This window comes from Globicephala melas, chromosome 12 (genome assembly GCF_963455315.2).
Source record: "Globicephala melas chromosome 12, mGloMel1.2, whole genome shotgun sequence".
Classification (NCBI taxonomy): domain Eukaryota; kingdom Metazoa; phylum Chordata; class Mammalia; order Artiodactyla; family Delphinidae; genus Globicephala; species Globicephala melas.
This window is the reverse complement of record NC_083325.1, coordinates 14,313,326-14,333,106: the sequence shown is the minus strand read 5'-3', so window position 1 is coordinate 14,333,106 and position 19,781 is coordinate 14,313,326. Positions and strand designations below refer to the sequence as shown.

General features: G+C 48.0%; 1 protein-coding gene and 1 long non-coding RNA gene across 5 annotated transcripts in view; one reads left to right on the top strand and one right to left on the bottom strand.

Annotated features, from left to right (window-relative positions):
- Nucleotides 1-8,860, bottom strand: part of IMMT (inner membrane mitochondrial protein) — a 48,588-nt gene extending 39,728 nt beyond the window's left edge. For 2 of the 4 annotated variants that reach the window (XM_030837445.3, XM_030837446.3), the window contains exon 1: nt 8,684-8,849. In XM_030837445.3, coding sequence (XP_030693305.1) covers nt 8,684-8,728 — 45 coding nt within the window. In that variant the 5' untranslated portion in view covers nt 8,729-8,849. Of the gene's footprint in view, nt 1-8,683 lie in introns of all 4 variants that reach the window. The other 2 variants (XM_060309925.2, XM_030837450.3) reach the window with 2 other exon arrangements.
- LOC138842924 (uncharacterized) lies at nt 8,632-18,093 on the top strand. The gene is made up of 2 exons (XR_011377913.1): nt 8,632-10,306; nt 15,419-18,093. It is a non-coding gene; the product is annotated as an uncharacterized lncRNA (long non-coding RNA).
- Nucleotides 18,094-19,781: the final 1,688 nt, after the last annotated feature.

Below are 19,781 nucleotides of genomic sequence, written 5' to 3'. Positions count from 1 at the left end.
AGGAAATATAAAGGAGCTAGTAAAAAAAAAAAAAAAAGAGCTAGTACTTGGTGGGTTAAAAAATAAGACTGTTTCTCATTCTCAGCCTCTCCAGTTAGCCATCTGAGGTCCAGTTAAGACCTCAGAAAGATCTCAGGAGGTGCTCCTCACAGAACTTTTTATACTGAGAAAAGGCCCACTAAGGACCTTAAGAGTATGCATCCCATATTCTTTTTATTAAACAACAGGGCAACTGAGAATCTTAGGGGTCTGAGACCACAGCAGCCTCACAGGGAGCCCAAAATTGGAGAAGAGCTTATTCTGATCAGATTTGTGGGTGTGGCTCTTGTCTAATGGAGAACACCCCAGTAAGACTCACAAGAAACCCACAGAGTCATTAAGATGAAAAACAGGCTGGCCTGGATTTAAAGGTGAAGAGTATAAAACAAATAGAGGTTTTGGGCCTCTAGAACCTCTACAGACAGAAAGCAGTCTGAGAAAACGATTCAGCTGCCAACAGGCGACACATCTGGAAAAGGAAGGATGGGGCTTCCCTGGTAGCGCAGTGGTTAAGAATCCACCTGCCAATGCAGGAGACATGGGCTCGAGCCCTGGTCTGGGAAGATCCCACATGCCGTGGAGCAACTAAGCCCGTGCACCACAACTACTGAGCCTGCGCTCTAGAGCCCGCGAGCCACAACTACTGAGCCCACGTGCTGCAACTACTGAGCCCGCGCGCCTAGAGCCCGTGCTCCGCAACAAGAGAAGCCACCACAATGAGAAGCCCGCGCACAGCAACCAAGATCCAGCGCAGCCAAAAATAAATAAATTAATTAATAAACAGAAAAGGAAGGATGATTCAAAGGGTGAAACCTGAAGCCCAGAGGGTAGAACCAAGAGCTATGGAGAGGGACTTCCCTGGCGGAGCATGGTTAATACTAAGCGCTTCCACGGCAGGGGGCTCGGGTTTGGGGAACTAAGATCCTACATGCGGCGCAGTGCAGCCAAAAAAAAAAAGAGCTATGGAGAAACATTCCCAAGCAAGAAGACTAAGTCCTAATTAAGCAAGCAGCAACATGTGTCAGTTGGATTTGACATTTGTTATGAACAGTGACTGCTGTGTGCCTCTTTGGAAGGGAGTGTCACACTATATTGTGTGTAGGGTATATGGGGAACAGATAACTTGTCTCTTTAGTTCACAGGTCTTTAGACTGAAAGGAAAAGCACTTAAGGAACTGTACCCAACAGACCACATTCAAGATGTCTTACCTGCAAAGGGATCTGATTTGATGGCAAGATCCTGGTCCGTTAGTCTAAGCCTGATGCTGTGATGGGATGAGGTTTTGGAGCGTTATGAGGAAGGCTGTGAATGTATTTACATGTGGGAGGAATGCAAGCTGTCATGGCTACAAGGCAGACTGTATTGTCCAAAACTGACTACAACAATATTTCCTGTAACACATGCTCTTCCAGAAACTTGCTACTCCTCCAGCAAACTGAGCCCTTCCCTGGAACAAGGGCATGCCTTAGTTACTAATTTACTAATAGAGGGCAGTGAAAGTGAGGCTCTGTGACTTCTGAGACCAAGACATAAAGGGGATACAGTTTCTGCCTGGCTCTGCCCCTCATCACACTTGCTCTTGGAACACAGCCGCCAAACTGGGAGGAAACCCAGACACACATGTAGGTGTTCCAGCCAACAGACCCACTGAGGTCTCAGCTGCAGCCAGTATCAGCTGTCAGACACGGGAGTGAGGAAGCCTTTGAGATGACTCTAGCCCCAGCCACGGCCTGACTACAACCTCACGAGGGACACAAAATGCCCAGCTGAGGCCAGAAACCCTCAGAACTGAGGGAGGCAGTCAATAAATCTTTTACCCCAAGCTCAAGGTGCCTTAGCAAACCAAAACAGGATCTTTATCAACTCATGGATTTAAACACTTCTAATGAACTTAAACCAGTTGCAACTGTTACCCTTTTGAAAACTCAAATTGTCCCATTTCTGGCTAATGGATGCTACTTCAAGTTTATTATATATTATTTTATATTACTTTAATTATATATATATATTTAAGTCTAGCTCTGTATATATCAGGCCATCTGCAACTGCCTGGTGTTGAGTGTTTTGTTTTGTTTTTTTCTCTGTGTGGTAAAAATCGCTTATAAAATTCACCATTTTAAAGTGTACGTTTCAGAGGCATTTAGTACATCCACAATGCTGTACAACCATCGCCGTTACCTAGCTCCAGAACAGCTTCATCACTCCAAAAGTAAACTCCTGTACCAACTAAGCAATCTCCCCATTTTCCCTTCTCCCCAGCTCCTGTCAGCCACTATCTACTTTCTGGCTCTACACTGGCAGGTGGATTCTTAACCACTGCACCACCAGGGAAGCCCCAAAACATTTTTTAATTTTGTGAAATCCAATTTATCTTGTGTCTTTTGGTGTCACGTGTAAGAAACCACTTCCAAATCCAAAGTCTACCTTCAGAACCCTCTTTCTTAAGCACCAAACTAAACTCTCTTTATTTATATAAACTAAATGTCCTAACTTTAACACACAAAATACTGGACACTTCTTAGTTCTGGAATACCTTTTTATTAATAATAACCAACAATGTAGAAAAGACAATACTGTTTCAAAACAATTTGCCTTGATATATAGCCTTGTAATAAATGTTATAAGGTTAGCATTGCTGCTTCCAACCTATAGAAACATGATTTTAACAAACAAAACCCAAAAAAGCAAGTTAAAACACACAATTCCCATGTAATGTTCTTGCAAAGACCACTTATTCCTTAGCTCTTCCAAATTAAAGTGAACATATAAAAAGAAACCACAATCCTGGAAACAGAGACTATAATACAAATCCCCTCATGTGAACCCTATCTGGAGGTTGCAGGTTTCCCTTCTAGATGTGGCCGTTTGCTGTAACTGACATTTTGGTTTTGAGATTTGTAATAAGGATTCCTCCCACACAAACAAAAGGTATCCCGAAGTTAATGGCAAGTTCTACATTTAAATTACAGATTAATATCCAACAACTCTTTCTATAGTTGACTAAAAATATTTTATAGGAATCATGCATTAAGGTTAAAAATATATCACATACACAAATCCAGTTAAGTTTGGCATGAAAGCAGTATTATTTCCCAGTAAAAACATATTCTATAGGAGAAAAAGTGCTTTTCAGTTATGACAAGGAAATAGCAGACATTCATCAGTATGGCAAAAGCAGGAAGGTGATATTTCTCTAGTTTTCTCTGCATATATGTGTGAAAATATATATTACCTATATACTCTCAATCTTCTGTTCTAAGTTATGATGTAAAATGTATTTCAAAATGGTTTGAAAGCAATTGGTCCAGAGAAATGAAAATGAAGAATAATAAAAAAGGATTCTAGACTTCCCTGGTGGCGCAGTGGTCAAGAATCTGCCTGCCAATTCAAGAGATATGGGTTCCAGCCCTGGCTGGGAAGATCCCACATGCCGCAGAGTAATTAAGCCCCCGAGCCACAACTACTGAGCCCGCGTGCCACAAATACTGAAGCCCAAGCACCCAGAGCCTGTGCTCCGTAACAAGAGAAGCCACTGTAATGACAAGCCCACGCACCACAACGAAGAGTAGCCCCTGCTCGCTGCAACTAGAGAAAAGCCTGTGCGCAGCAATGAAGACCCAACACAGCCAAAAATTAAAACAATAAATTTATTTTAAAAATAAAGGATTCTAATATGCATAGAAGCAACAGGCTGCATCATATACTAAACTACTTTCTACCACGTGTGCCTCACTACCTACATCTATTATTGAGTAACAGTGTTTTATAACCCTAATGAAAAGAAAGAATTCCAGAAGATGACAGCTAAAAATGTCCACACACAAGTTCAGTCCTAAATTAGCCCTGATATCAAACTTGGTCTTAGTTAAATAAGCTAGCTTAGTCAACCCTCAAAAATAATGTTTCTTTCGCTTTTTCAAAATTATAAGCAGATAAGATCAATGCACGTGCAGATGACCACTCCCAAATTTGTAGTCTGGGAGAGGGCCAGGCTAGGCTGAAAGCCCAGGTCCTCCAAACCCAAGGCCCACCTCAAAAAAGGCTGGGCCTGGCCATGCAGTCCTGGGACTAAAAGAAGACAGATGGTGTCAGGTCTGGGAAGTAAAGTGAGGAAGAATCAGAGCTCTGAAGCTCATTTCTGGGAAAGAAAGAAAGAGCAATTCATTTCTGCTGAATACCCACATGTAAGGAATTTAAGGATGATTAAGTCCACACATTGAGGATAAGCTAGATGCCAGCCGTGACGTAAATTTTATATGTCAACTTGGAGGGTGTTTTTGGATGAAATTAACATTTGAATCAATGAACTATGAATAAAACAGGTTGCCTTCCATAATGTGGGTGGGCCTCAGCCAGTCAATGGAAGACCTGAATAGAACAAAAAGACCAGTCTCCCCAAGCCAAGAGGGAATTCTCCGGCAGAATGCCTTCAGACTGGAACTGCACCATCGGCTCTCCTGGGTCTCCAGTTTGCCAGCCTTCAGACTGAAAATGCACCACAAGCTCCTCTGGGACTGTGCATATCAAGCCTGCCAGCCTCCACAACTGCATGGGCCAATTCCTTATAGTAAATCTTTCTATCTACATGCACATCCTATCGGTTCTGTTTCTCTGGAGAGGTTCTAAAACCTATGGAGGTTTAAGTTTAAGGGAGGTCACATCCACTTGCAGAAATTAAGAAAAATTCACAGAACACATTTATTCTTTCATTCAAACATGTCATTCTTTCATTCAAACAGGTCACAAATGACACATCTTTATTTACTGAGCACCTATTAGGAGCTGGGACTACTGTGAGTACTGATATGGATACAGTCCCTTTGAGGAGCTTCCATTTTAATGTGGAAAATACACAATAAATACACAGTATGTCAGGTGGTGGTAGGGGCTACAAAGTAAAACCAAGTAGGGTAAGGGTAAGTTCAGAGTGATGCAAAGGAGAGAGTGGTCAGAGGTCTGTTTTAGATAGGGAAGGCCTCTCTGAAGGGAAGGTGATAGCTGAGAAAATATCTGAAGGGAGTGAGAGCTAAGCAAAGATGTGTGGGAGAACTTCAGGGTAAACAGCAAATGAAAAGGCGGTGAGAAGAAGAGAATGAGGCCGAGTAGAAAAATAAGATATGCAAAGAGCCAGATCATGAAGGGCCCAGGGGGCACGGTAAAGACTTTAGATTTTACTCTGATGAGACGGGATGTCACGGGAGGGCATGACATGGTCTGTATGCTTTTTTAAAGGCCTTTGTTAACAACTAGGTGAAGAACTGACTCTAGGAGGGCAACAGTAAAAGCCAGAAGACATTTAAGAAGATGGTGTGTGGTGTGGGGCTTCCCTGGTGGCGCAGTGGTTGGGAGTCCGCCTGCCGATGCAGGGGACACGAGTTCATACCCCGGTCCAGGAAGACCCCACATGCCGCGGAGCGGCTGGGTCCGTGAGCCATGGCCGCTGAGCCTGTGTGTCCGGAGCCTGTGCTCCACAACGGGAGAGGCCGCGGCAGTGAGAGAGGCCCGTGTACAGCAAAAAAAAAAAAAAAAGAAGATGGTGTGATGGAGTGGAAAGGATTTTGACAAAATCAAACAAGAATTTAGAAATTTGAGTACAAAGTTCAAAAGCAGAGGCTAGACAATCATCTGCTTAGGGATTAAAATTCTGAGAACTGATGTAATCCCAGTAAGAGAGCATATAAAGAGATGGGACAGTATCATTACATGCCTCTTAGAATGGCCAAAATCCCCAACACTGACCACAACCAAATGCTGGTGAGGCTGTGGAGCAACAAGAACTCTCATTCACTGCTGCTGGGAATGCAAAACGGTACAGCCATTTTGGAAGATAGAGGGGCAGTTTCTTACAAAACAAAGCATATTCTCACCATATGATCCAGCATATGTGCTCCCTGGTATTTACACAAAGGAGCTGAAAATGTATGTCCACGTAAAAACGTGCACTGAAAAGTTTACTGCATCTTTATTCTTAACTGCCAAACCTTGGAGGCAACCAAGATGTCCTTCAGTAGGTGAATGGATAAATAAACTGTGGTACAGCCAGACAATGGAATATTTTTCAGCACTAAAAAAATGATCCATCAAGCCATAAAAAGACATGGAGGAACCTGAAGTATACTAAGTGAAAGAAACCAATCTGAAAAGGCTACATTCTGTATGATTCCATCTATATGACATTCTAAAAAAAGCAAAACTGTGGAGACAGTAAAGAGACTGGTGGTTGCCAGGAGGTGGGGCTAGGCAAGTGATGAATAGGTGGAGCACAGAGGATTTCTAGGACAGTGAAAATACTCTATATGATACCATAGTGATGCATACATACCATCATACATGTGTCTCAATCCACAGAACGTACAACATCAAAAGAGAACGCTAGTGTCAACAACGGATGTTGGGTGATTATGATATGTCAATGTAGGTTCATCAATTGTAACAAATGTAACACTCCGGTGGCAGACGTTAATACAGGGGGAGGCTATGCATCCCTCAGGCACAGGGTATATGGGGAATGCCCTCTAGTTTGCTGTGAATCTAAAACTGCTCTGAAATAATGTCTTAAAAGAAAAGAGAAAGGGGGAGAGGGGGAAAGTTCATTGGGGTACCAGAGTTCCTAGAGGTACAAGAAGAAGTCGACTCAACAAAGGAAAATAAAAGAGATGAAGGGTAAAATGGGACCCAAGATACTACATGAGAAGAGCAAAAAGAGTTTCACAACGCAACAGGAGCAAATACTATAGAATGAATGAGGAGATAAGAAGAATAAACCAATGAATTTTTCAAGATAGCAGCTTTAGGAAGGTAAGAAATCTTGGTTGCAGGCTAGAAAAGGGTTCATATTTTAATATGAAGTTTTAACCAGTTTTCTCCTAATTTCCTAATTGGGATCCCATTAAGTGGAAAATATTTTGATAAAGGCAAGGAAGGAAAAAGTAGTTTTGGACTTCAGGGCAGACAGAGACAGATCAGTGACAACCATGATGTAACAAGACTGGGCCTGAAAGGAGAGCTCCGAAAACATACCTTACCAGTTCTGCCCTGAAAGGCAGTTATGCTTCCTCCAACCTCCTAGCCCCACTTGGGCAGTTAGGCCAGATTCTAAGTCGGCTTCCATGATCTCTGCCCCCTGCAGTTAAGCCCATGATTAGAGTAGTATGGCAAAAGGGATTTTGCAGATGTAATTAGGTTTCTAATCAGTTGACTTGAACTAATCAAAAGGGAGTTACCCAGGTGGGCCTGGCCTAATCACATAAGCCGTTTAAATCTGGGTCTGGAGATCAGAAACAGGGAAGTTAAGAGAAATTTTGAAGTCTAAGAGACAAGCTCCTGGTAGCCTGCAAGAAAGTAAACATCTGTGTTACAAACTGCCTCTGAGGACCTTGCAGCAAGGAACTTCAGACAGCCCCCAGGAAGGGTGAGGTGACAGCTAGCAAGAAAACAGGGACTTCAGCCCTACAGCTGCAAGGGACTGAATTCTGCCAACAAACTGAAGGAGCTTAGAAGAGAAGCTCCAAATGAGAACCACAGCAGGGAAAACACTTTGCATCCTTGTGTGACAACGAGCAGAGAACCCCGACCATTCATGTCCAGAAACACTAAGATAATAAATGTGTTGTTTTAAGCTACTCAATCTGTGGCACCTGTTATAAAGCAACAGAAAACTAACACTACCCCGCACTTTCCTACAGAAGAGACTGCTTCTCCTACCCTGGAAACGAAAGGGGAGATAAGCAAACTTGAAAAAAAAAAAAGCTTGACTTTTATTTCTAACTCGCTGTGCCCAGGGAGTTTGCTCAATTGCTTGAGTCACAGTACCTGTTTTGCAAATACCACATTTTGCCAAAATACCAATTTTCTTTAAATTGTGAGCAATGGGAATAGGTTTCCTTTTTTAATTTCAGAAAATTACTTTGATAATTATGCAGAAATAAAAATAACTGGGTGTCTGGGCTCCTTGAATGTCTGCCAAAGTCGTCCCAGCACCTGAAGACACAGATCCTCAGGCTAATCTCAGAAATGAGCACAAGGTCATGACGCCTAACCTTCCTCGAGTACCAGGTGTTCGAGCTCCATAAATTACAATCTTTCATTAGCTCAAGAAGTGTTCTCCGCTACGAAAAGAAAGGCAGCCCCTCCTGATTAATTACAATCTTGACCTCCCCCCCCAAAACGCGGACTCTAGCAGTCCAGGCACCTCTTTATTAAGATGCAACAAGCCAAGGCTATGCATGTCCTGCTGGGAACTGCAGTTTTCCGTCGACCTTCAACCACTGGCTGCGCGAAACCTATCAAGCGCCCAACCGGCGACCCGGGCGCCAGCAGCCTCAATTGGTCCTAGACTGGGGCAGCGCGGGGCTGATTGGATGGCATGTCCCCGAAGCCGTGCCTCCCGTCCTACGCCCGCCTCCCCGCCACCTTCTCTTCTCCACGCCCCATCCCTATTCAGCAATAACCCTCAAGTCATTCCAGTCCATCGAACTGCCGAATTGACTGCCTCGAGGGCTCACCCCGGACTCTCGCGATAAGGGCGGCCCTGAGACACGCCTCTGTCCCCAGGCCTAGGCAGAGCCAAAGCCTCCCTTATTTTCCGCCGGCTGCCGGGAGTCAGTTTCACCACGCGCTCTCTCCCGGCGCCCGCGTCCTCACCTGGGCGGTGGAGGTCACGCCGGATAACTGACAGGCTCGCAGCATCTCTGCGGGGCTGACCGCGCTGCAGGTGTAAGTGGGAGCTAGGGCGGCGGCGCAAGTAGGGGAAACCTTGCGTCCGTGCGTGCTTGCGTCCGTGCCGCCTCTCCGCGCCGGGCGTACCGGAAGGGCAGCCAACGCCACTGCGCACGCGCAGCTCCCTCTCGCCCGTGTCCAGGCCGCTGGGAGAGGGTGGGCCCTGCTTAGACGGAAGGGGCGATTTCTCCTTCCGGGTCGCGCTCGGGGCTCTTGGCTGTTACCCCAAGCTCGGGTTACTGGGTGATTGAGATGGGTAGCAGTGCGTCTGGACCTCGGGCTCTGGTCCGCGCGGAAACCGGGCAGGTGTGACTCCGGAGAATTCAAACAAGAAAGCATCTCAGCTGTTTCTGTCAGCTGGATATTTCGTAGAAAGGAATGGATTTGCCCAAAGTTACGTAAACAGTGGTGTTGTCTCGGTTTGCGCGTTCTGTTCGTTTGGCAGCCCTTCTTCCGGGAGTCATCCTGCTTGTGGGAGACTGGGTGAAAGAACACTGGGGAGATCTTTGTGCAGAATGTGTCGTTCAGGAATCTAATAAATAGCACAGCAGGAATAGAAACCCTGATTCTTCGGGTTCCACAGCTTCTACTCCTTCATATTAAACCACACCGCTTTCTTCACCAAGTTTTTATTTTAGAAAGATAATTTTGGTCGCAATCTCTGGGATGGATGGGAAGATAAGGTCAGTGCAGAAACACTGTTCAAAGTATTCCACTGAGCCTGTAATCAAGGTAACACACGTTAAATACTGAACACCGTATTCAATGCTATTAGTACTAATTATGATCTTACCGTCAATATATCGTAGAAACTAAATAACTTGTGTGTCTCTTGCGTTTGCAAAGTACTTTTGAGGGGACTGCGTTCTACTTTGGTGGGAATAAGACTGAATTGACGCCCTGCATTCAGTCTGTGCTTTTCCTGGAGTTTCTTTTCTGAGGAGAAGGGCCGAGAAAGGGCCCTTCCAGGGCGCGGCGCTGGGTTGCCACATTTGGGAGCGTCGCCTGGAGTTGGGCGCACAGCCTCCCGCCGCCCTGCCGTTGGGCTGGTGGAGGCCGCAGCGCTGTTAGGGTTGCATCAGTTTTCCTGTTTGCACTATTTCTTTTTGTAACCATGGCCCCGTCTTAAGTATTTCCAATTGAGAAACGAAACCTCAGGAAACCGAAACTTAACCAGCCGCTCTCGCTTCTGTAACTACGCTTGCTGACCCCCCTTGTAATCATCCAACCAATCAGACGGCGTGTCTTTGTTTAAAGGTTAACCAATCAGTACTCCCCACCCCTGGAAAGTCCCGAACTTGATTGTACCTATCTGTAAAAGAGCTGAACTAAACTCCATCGGGACCTCTTAGCGCCACCGGCAACGAGTGCGCAGAGGTCCAGGTTCGAACCTGCGATAAATGACCCTTGCCGCTTGGCTTTGACTCTCGACTCTGGTGGTCTTGTGGAGGGGTCTCGCGACCGTGGGCATTTCATTTGGGGGCTCCTCCGGGATGCCCCCGAGCCCACCAGACATCAGGTCAACGGGTCATCGCTGACAACCGATCGGTAAGTAAGCCGGCTCAGGGTACCTTCTGTTTTGGGGACTAGGACAGTCCTGGCGGACGCGCTATAGGACACCTAGTCGGGTGTGGTTGGAGACGTCCACCACGACCCATCTGGGGCTGATAGCCCATCTGAAGCGCGCACGCGATAACCTCCCCTTCCTCCTTTTACAGGCTCCGCCATTGGGACGGCTCTTAATCACTTTCGTTTTCAGAGTAACCTTCTCTAACCAATCTCTTCCAGGACCCAGACATGGGCCAAGCACAGAGTACCCCCCTCTCCCTCCTTCTCGCTAATTTCGGGGATGTAAAGTCCCGAGGACACAACCTCAGTCTGGACATCCGGAGAAAAAAACTAATTACCTTCTGCCGCTCTGAATGGCCAACTTTCGGGGTTGGCTGGCCCACCGAGGGTACCTTTTGTCTTCCTATAATCCTAAAAGTTAAATCTAGAGTTTTCTTGCCAGGAAAAGAAGGCCATCCAGACAAGATCCCCTACATCCTGGTATGGCAGGACCTGACAGAAAACCCACCTCCCTGGATGACCCCCTTTTTGTCATCAGGGTCATGTAAGATCCTTGCGGCCCGACCAACTAAACCTCCCAAGCCTTAGGCCCCAACTGCACCCATACTCTCTGATAGCCAAGACCTCCTTCTCCTAGACCCCCCCCACCATATCAACCTCCTCCTTTGGCCCCACAAGCGGTCCCCCTTCCTACTCCTGGCCCTGCTCCTCTCCCCTTGGTAGAACCTCCTGCGGCCCCTCCCGAGGGGCCACCCAGGTCAGAACCGGAGAACCGAGAGGCAGAAGCACTACCGGTCCTCCTGCCCAATGAAAATAACTCCCATGGGCCGGCTGGACGCACCCGTGGACGCACTCAGCGCGACCCAGGGTTCCGCCATCCGGATTCCACCATAGCCCTACCCCTGCGAGAAATAGGCCCTCCCGATGAGACAGGGAACCCCCGACTCCAGTATTGGCCATTCTCTACCAGTGACTTATATAATTGGAAAACCCAGAATGCCCGCTTCTCTGATAATCCTAAAGACTTGACAGCTCTTCTAGATAGCGTTATGTTCACTCATCAGCCCACCTGGGATGACTGCCAACAGCTCCTCCGGATCCTATTCACTACCGAAGAACGAGAGCGAATCCAGCTGGAGGCGAGAAAACTGGTTCCTGGAGATGATGGTCAACCCACCGCTAACCCTGACCTCATCAATGCAGCCTTTCCCTTAACTCGCCCCCCCGCAGGATGAATGGGACTATAACACCGGAGAAGGTAGGGGACGACTGCTCATTTATCGCCAGACTCTAATGGCGGGTCTCCGGGCTGCCGCGCGCAAGCCCACTAATTTGGCCAAGGTATATTCAATTATACACGGTAAAACAGAAAGTCCCTCCTCTTACTTAGAAAGATTAATGGAAGCCTTTAGGCAGTATACCCCTATGGATCCAGAGGCCCCCGAAAATCAGGCTGCCACTGTAATGTACTTCGTTAACCAGGCAGCCCCTGATATTAAAAAGAAACTCCAGAAGTTAGAAGATCTGGAGGGCAAACAGATACAGGATCTACTCCGTATCGCCCAGTGCGTCTTTAATAACCGAGACGCCCCAGAGGACAAACAACTTAAAGCCACTGAGAAAATGACTAAGGTCCTGGCCGCCATTGTTCAGAAAGATCAAGAGGGCCCCCCAGCCACTCGGCCTCCCAGGCGACCATTGGACAGAGATCAATGTGCCTATTGCAAGGAAAAGGGCCACTGGGCTCGGGAATGCCCCAAGAAAAGGCAGCCGCGCCCCAACCAGAGGCAATGGCAACCGAAGGCCACCCCAGTCCTATTTACACATGATGCAGAGTAGGGGGGACGGGGTTCGGACCCCCTCCCCGAACCCAGGGTAACCCTACAAGTGGAGGGGAAACCAGTCCAATTCCTGGTGGATACGGGGGCACAGCATTCGGTCTTGGTTAAGCCCCACGGGAAAGTTTCTAACAAATCCTCCTGGGTCCAGGGAGCTACGGGAGTCAAACATTACCCCTGGACCACTCAGAGAACTGTGGACTTGGGCACGGGAAGAGTAACCCATTCCTTTCTGGTCATTCCCGATAGCCCTTGCCCCTTACTGGGGAGAGACTTGCTCACTAAAATGGGAGCACAAATTCATTTTCGGCCAGAGGGGCCAATCGTAACAGACCCTCACGACCAACCCATATCTGTGCTCACCCTGAACTTAGAAGATGAGTACCGACTTCACCAGGAACCACCCTCCCAAAATCAAGATATAGAGTCATGGCTTCAGCAGTTCCCCGAAGCATGGGCAGAAACAGGGGGGATGGGACTAGCCAAACATTGCCCAGCCCTATTCACAGAGATCAAACCAGGAGCAGATCCTGCACGTGTCCGACAGTATCCCATGCCCCTAGAGGCCAAGACTGGTATCACTCCTCATATTCGCCGGCTTCTTGACCTGGGGATACTGCGTCCCTGCCAGTCGGCCTGGAATACACCCCTGCTGCCAGTCCGCAAACCTAACAGTAAAGACTACCGCCCAGTGCAGGACCTGAGAGAAGTTAACAGACGGGTCATAGACATCCATCCTACTGTGCCCAATCCATATACTCTTTTGAGCGCCCTTAGTCCAGGAAAACAATGGTATACTGTGCTGGACCTCAAAGATGCCTTTTTTAGTTTACCCTTGGCGCCCAAAAGTCAAGAACTCTTTGCCTTCGAATGGTCGGATCCCGAGAGAGGCATAAACGGACAACTCACCTGGACCAGACTTCCCCAAGGATTCAAAAATTCGCCCACCTTGTTTGATGAGGCCCTACACGAGGATCTCAGTGAGTACCAGAGACAAAACCCCAATGTAACCCTCCTGCAGTATGTTGATGATCTCTTAATAGCTGCTGAGACCGCTGAAGCCTGCCTGCAGGGAACCAGAAACCTCCTACAGACTCTCGGCACCCTGGGATACCGGGCCTCTGCCAAGAAAGTGCAGATCTGCAGGCCTGAGGTAACTTACCTGGGGTACCTATTGAAAGGGGGGCAACGATGGCTCACAGATGCACGGAAGGAAACCGTCCTCCGCATCCCCAGACCCACCACGCCTCGACAGGTGAGGGAATTTTTGGGGTCAGCGGGGTTCTGCCGTTTATGGATACCCAAATTTGCTGAAATGGCCAAACCGCTATACTTAGCCACCAAAGAGCAGACGCCCTTTAAATGGACAGAGGAGGCTGAGCAATCATTTCAGCAGATCAAAACTGCCTTGCTATCCGCACCCGCCCTGGGTCTCCCTGATGTCTCCAAACCCTTCCACTTCTTTGTGGATGAAAGCAAAGGCATAGCTAAGGCCGTGTTGACCCAGCCCCTCGGTCCTTGGCCCAGGCCTGTCGCTTACCTATCAAAGAAATTGGACCCAGTGGCTGCCGGCTGGCCTCCTTGCCTCCGGATGATCGCCGCCACGGCCCTAATGGTAAAGGATGCTGACAAACTGTGGGGCAGGAGTTGCATGTCACCACCCCCCACGCCATCGACGGGGTTCTCAAACAGCCTCCCGACCGATGGATGAGCAATGCTCGACTGGTCCACTACCAGGGTCTACTGTTAAATCCCCTCAGAATCAGCTACACTCCGCCGCGGGCATTAAACCCTGCCTCCCTATTACCTGACCCAGATTTGGACTCCCCACTCCATGACTGTGCAGAGGTACTGGCCCAGATCCATGGGGTTCGGGAAGACCTACGTGACCAGCCCCTACCGGATGCACAAGTCACATGGTTCACTGACGGCAGCAGCTTTGTCCAGCAAGGTCAGAGGTATGCGGGGGCAGCGGTAACATCAGAAACTGAGGTGATATGGGCAGAGACTCTCCCCCCGGGGACCTCAGCCCAAAAAGCTGAATTAATTTCCCTGACCCAAGCTCTCAAGATGAGCAAAGGCCAAAAAGCTACCCTATATACAGACAGCCGGTATGCTTTTGCTACCGCACATATACATGGGGCAATATACCGAGAGCGGGGACTACTCACAGCAGAGGGCAAAGACATCAAGAACAAAGAGGAAATCCTGGCCTTGCTAGCGGCCATATGGGAACCCAAAAAGCTAGCCATTGTACACTGCCCGGGGCATCAAAAACCCACGAATCCAGTCGCCCGAGGCAACAATTTGGCAGACCAGACGGCTCGAAAGGCGGCACACACTCCAATACCATTACTTCCCCTGCAACTGCCGGATCCAGGGCCCCAGGAACTACCGCCCCAACCCGACTACTCGGAGGATGACATCAGATGGATGAGCAAGCTCCCTCTAACCCAGGTTAGAGACGGATGGTGGCGGGACGCTAAGAACAATATCCTCCTTCCTGAGAAACTAGGAACCCTGGTCCTTGAACGGATCCACCGTAGCACCCACTTGGGCGCCCGACGGCTACAGGATCTTATCAGGCAGACTGGACTTAAAATTAAAAATGTCTCCGAGAAGACTGAACGACTGGTTGCTGACTGTGCAGTCTGCCAACTCCATAATGCCAGCACCCACCCGTCAACCACTGGCATCCGGGAAAGAGGAAACCAGCCCGGAGCCTACTGGGAAGTGGACTTCACGGAGGTAAAGCCTGGCAAATATGGGTATAAATATTTACTGGTGTTTATAGATACCTTTTCAGGTTGGGCTGAGGCATTCCCAAACAAGAAAGAGACTGCACAAATAGTAGCTAAGAAACTACTAGAAGAGATCCTGCCCAGGTATGGCTTTCCAGTTATGATAGGGTCCGACAACGCGCCAGCCTTCGTTTCTAAGGTAAGTCAAGATCTGGCTTCCATACTTGGGGCTAATTGGAAATTACATTGTGCATACCGCCCCCAGAGTTCAGGACAGGTAGAAAGAATGAATAGAACTCTAAAAGAGACCTTGACTAAATTGACCATGGAGACTGGCGCTAACTGGGTAGTCCTACTCCCCTACGCTCTGTTTAGGGTGCGAAATTCCCCCTATAAGCTAGGATTTACTCCCTACGAAATAATGCATGGTAGGCCTCCTCCTATCATCCCTAACCTAAAGACTAACCTTATCCAATTGGACCCAGAAAATAATCTCCTGTCTTCCCTCCAAGCCTTACAGCGGACACACGAGACAATCTGGCCCAAACTAAAAGAGCTATATGCAACAGGACCCCCGCCTACTCCACACCAGCTCCGGCCAGGTGACTGGGTCCTTGTCAAACGCCATCGACAAGAGACCCTAGAACCCAGGTGGAAAGGACCTTACCAGATCATCCTGACAACGCCGACGGCCATCAAGGTGGACAGCATAGCTGCCTGGATCCATTACACCCACGTCAAGCCGGTGGACCCATTTTCTGACCTCATCAAGTCCACTAAAGCTGACGTCACCTGGACGGTTGACCGGAATAAGGACAATCCCTTCAAACTGACCTTGCACCGTACCCTCCCCCATGATGACCAAGGTACTGCTGATAGCCCTAATGATAGTCCTAACCCTCAACCCTCGGGCCACGAGGGGAGGACTCGGCCCTTCCCCCGATAAGAATACTTTAATACAACAACTATATGGTGCACCGTGTGAGTGCAGGGGAGGTACTATCGAGGCTCCTGTTGTTCCCCGAGGGTATACTCATATGCAGGACTGCGGGGGCATAACTGCATACCTTGTTCAGGAATATAAGGGCACCGGGGTCTCTCAAAGCTGGCAATGCTACCATAAGCCTAAGCCACTCCCCCCTCGAGCCACTTGCCCCTGTTCTACCTTCCAGGAATCAATGCATAGCATGTGCTATACCTCTTACCAGCAATGTATAGGGGCCAATAACAAGACTTATTTCACAGCCATACTACAGAATAATAAAAGCCCCACCATTAGTGAGGGTAATAAATACCTTCAGGCTGGATGCACTGGCACCCCCGGGACCCCGGTATGCTGGAATACCAGGGCCCCCACACATATGTCAGACGGTGGGGGGCCCCAGGACGCAGTGCGCCAGATAGAAACCCGAAGACAAATAGAAGAGGTCTATCGGCATCTGTACCCACAGCTCAACTACCACCCCTAATTCTCCCTAAGGTCAATCCCTCTGAATTGGACCCCCAGACCATGACTATACTAGAAACTACCTTTACAGTTTTGAATGCCACCAACCCCAACTTAGCACAGGATTGCTGGCTCTGCCTTCCTCAAGGACCGCCCTGCCCTATAGCCATCCCCACCTTCGCCAATTTAAACATCAGCGAACGATGTAACCCTACTTTACTCCCCGAGCCGTTCCCCATACAATTTTCAAAATTTTCAACCACCTTTAATACCTCATGCTTTGTTAAGAACGATTCCCTCTCTAACGCCAGTATTGACTTGGGAATCCTTTCATCCACTGGATGTAGTCAGTATATCCCCGTGAACTCCTCCCTCTGTAGTCCTAACACCACTGTCTTTGTCTGTGGAAGTAACCTAGCATACACCTATTTACCCCCGAATTGGACAGGGGTCTGCAACCTAGCCACCCTCCTCCCCAATGTAGACCTAATCTCGGGAGACACCCCATTGCCCATTCCCAGCTTTGACCTTTGGGCAGGGAGAACCAAACGAGCCATTACAGTCATACCCCTCCTGGTAGGATTAGGAATTACAGGAGCTGTGGCCACAGGAAGTACGGGTCTTGGGGGTCTCCCTTCACTCCTATAGTCAGCTGTCTAGGCAATTAATAGAAGATGTAGAAGCCCTCTCTGGTACCATTCAGGACTTACAGGACCAATTAGATTCATTGCCGAGGTAGTCCTACAGAATAGGAGGGGCTTAGACTTGCTGACAGCTGAACAGGGTGGGATATGCCTCGCCCTAAAAGAAAAATGTTGTTTCTATGCAAATAAATCAGGCATTGTAAGAACCAAGATCCACCAGCTCCAGGAAGACCTAGCTCGCCGCGGCAGGAATTAGCGGATAATCCCCTTTGGTCAGGATTTCATGGGATGCTTCCCTTCCTCCTCCCCATCCTGGGCCCTCTACTATGCCTCCTTCTCCTCTTCACTATGGGCCCCTGTATACTCAGTAGAGTCATAGATTTTGTCCGAGAAAAAATAAATGCAGTTCAGCTAATGGTATTAAGAACACAATATCAGCCCTACGAGGCCTTAGAAATTGAAGAAACTGAGCCTTAAGGACCCAAGATTGGCTCCTCTGGTTCCTGAGAAAGGGGGGAATGAGGGGACTGCGTTCTACTTTGGTGGGAATACGACTGAATTGACGCCCTGCATTCAGTCTGTGCTTTTCCTGGAGTTTCTTTTCTGAGGAGAAGGGCCGAGAAAGGGCCCTTCCAGGGCGCGGCGCTGGGTTGCCACATTTGGGAGCGCCGCCTGGAGTTGGGCGCACAGCCTCCCGCCGCCCTGCCGTTGGGCTGGTGGAGGCCGCAGCGCTGTTAGGGTTGCATCAGTTTTCCTGTTTGCACTATTTCTTTTTGTAACCATGGCCCCGTCTTAAGTATTTCCAATTGAGAAACGAAACCTCAGGAAACCGAAACTTAACCAGCCGCTCTCGCTTCTGTAACTACGCTTGCTGACCCCCCTTGTAATCATCCAACCAATCAGACGGCGACTAGTGTCTTTGTTTAAAGGTTAACCAATCAGTACTCCCCACCCCTGGAAAGTCCCGAACTTGATTGTACCTGTCTATAAAAGAGCTGAACTAAACTCCATCGGGACCTCTTAGCGCCACCGGCAACGAGTGCGCAGAGGTCGAGGTTCGAACCTGCAATAAATGACCCTTGCCGTTTGGCTTTGACTCTCGACTCTGGTGGTCTTGTGGAGGGGTCTCGCGACCGTGGGCATTTCACTTTCAAGTCTTAACTAGGTACTCTATTGTAGTATGGTGTTCTCCCTAGAGGTACACAATGCTACTAAATCCCATTTGTGAAGTAGAGAAATAGGTTTGAAAATTATCTAAAATGAAATAATGACTTATGTTTATATAGGTTCAGTGCTTTTCAGGGTACTTTTGTAATTACATTACACTCTATTTCATATCGCCATCACTTAATAGCCTCCAGAGCAGTCTCCCATCTTTTTTAGTAATTTTAATTATTGAACTGCTGTCCCCCTGTCCCCCATCTCATCCCTGCCCACTGCTGTCATGCTGGGTGATGACTTTTCAAAAACCTTGGCCATAAACCTTTCAAGGCCAGTGAACATTTTCCGTCTCTTCCAGCCATGTATTCCTTGAGCCTGAACATCATTAGCAACTTCTCCAGCTTCAAGATTTCAAACTCCAAAATTAATTTCTCTAGTCTCCTGACCTCTCGTTTAACCAAGTCGTTAATCCTCATCTTCCACGTGCGGTTTAAGATTTTTTTTTTCTTTTGCTTTAAAATGGACTCTCCTAAAGTAACTCAGAAGTTTAAATCACTCCCTTGTTCAAAAACATGCCACATGGCAGTGACTCCCACTGCCAATTCAAAGACCCTTAAGAAATGTCTCAGAGTACTTTTCCAGCCTGTGTGCATGTTCTATGGCTCAAAGTGGCCACCATAGATGGGAGCTCAAGATAGCAACAATAGCGGTTCAAGCTCATCACCCACTTGTCTACCCAAAAACTCGGAGAAACTGAAATATAACCAACTCAGTGGTTCTCAAAGTGTGGTATGGGAGGCCCTGGTCCGCGCGGAAGGCCCTGGTCCCTGGCGAGCCTGAGACCCTTTCAGAGGGTCCATAAAATCAAAACAATATGGGACTTCCCTGGTGGTCCAGTGGTTAAGAATCCTCCTTCCAATGCAAGGGACGTGAATTTGATCCCTGGTTGGGGCACTAAGATCCCACATGACACGGGGCAACTGAACCCATGTGCACTCTAGAGCCCGCACGCCACAACTAGAGAGCCCACGGGCCGCAGCTAAAAGATCCTGCTTGCCACAAAGAACATACCGCGTGCTGCAACTAAGACCCAACACAGCCAAATAAATAAATAAATATATTTTAAAAAATCAAAACAGGGCTTCCGTGGTGGCGCAGTGGTTGAGAGTCCGCCTGCCGATGCAGGGGACATGGGTTCGTGCCCCGGTCCGGGAAGATCCCACATGCCGCGGAGCGGCTGGGCCCGTGAGCCATGGCCGCTGAGCCCGCGCATCCGGAGCCTGTGCTCTGCAACGGGAGAGGCCACAACAGTGAGAGGCCCGCGTACCATAAAAAAAAAAAAATCAAAACAACCTTTGTAATATTAAGATATTATTTGCTGTTTTTACTCATACATAATTGTAGCGTTTTCCCAGAGACTACATGACAAGTGATACCACAACAAATTGAATGCATAAGCAAATTTCAGAATCCAGCTTTCTATTAAGCCAGACCTTACAGAGATTTGCAAAAAGGTTAAACAATGCCACTCTTCTCGCTAATTTTTTTAAAAATTTTGAAATAGTTATTTTTCATAAAAATATCTGTGTCAATATGTAATAGGTCTTTTGGGTTTTTTTGCTG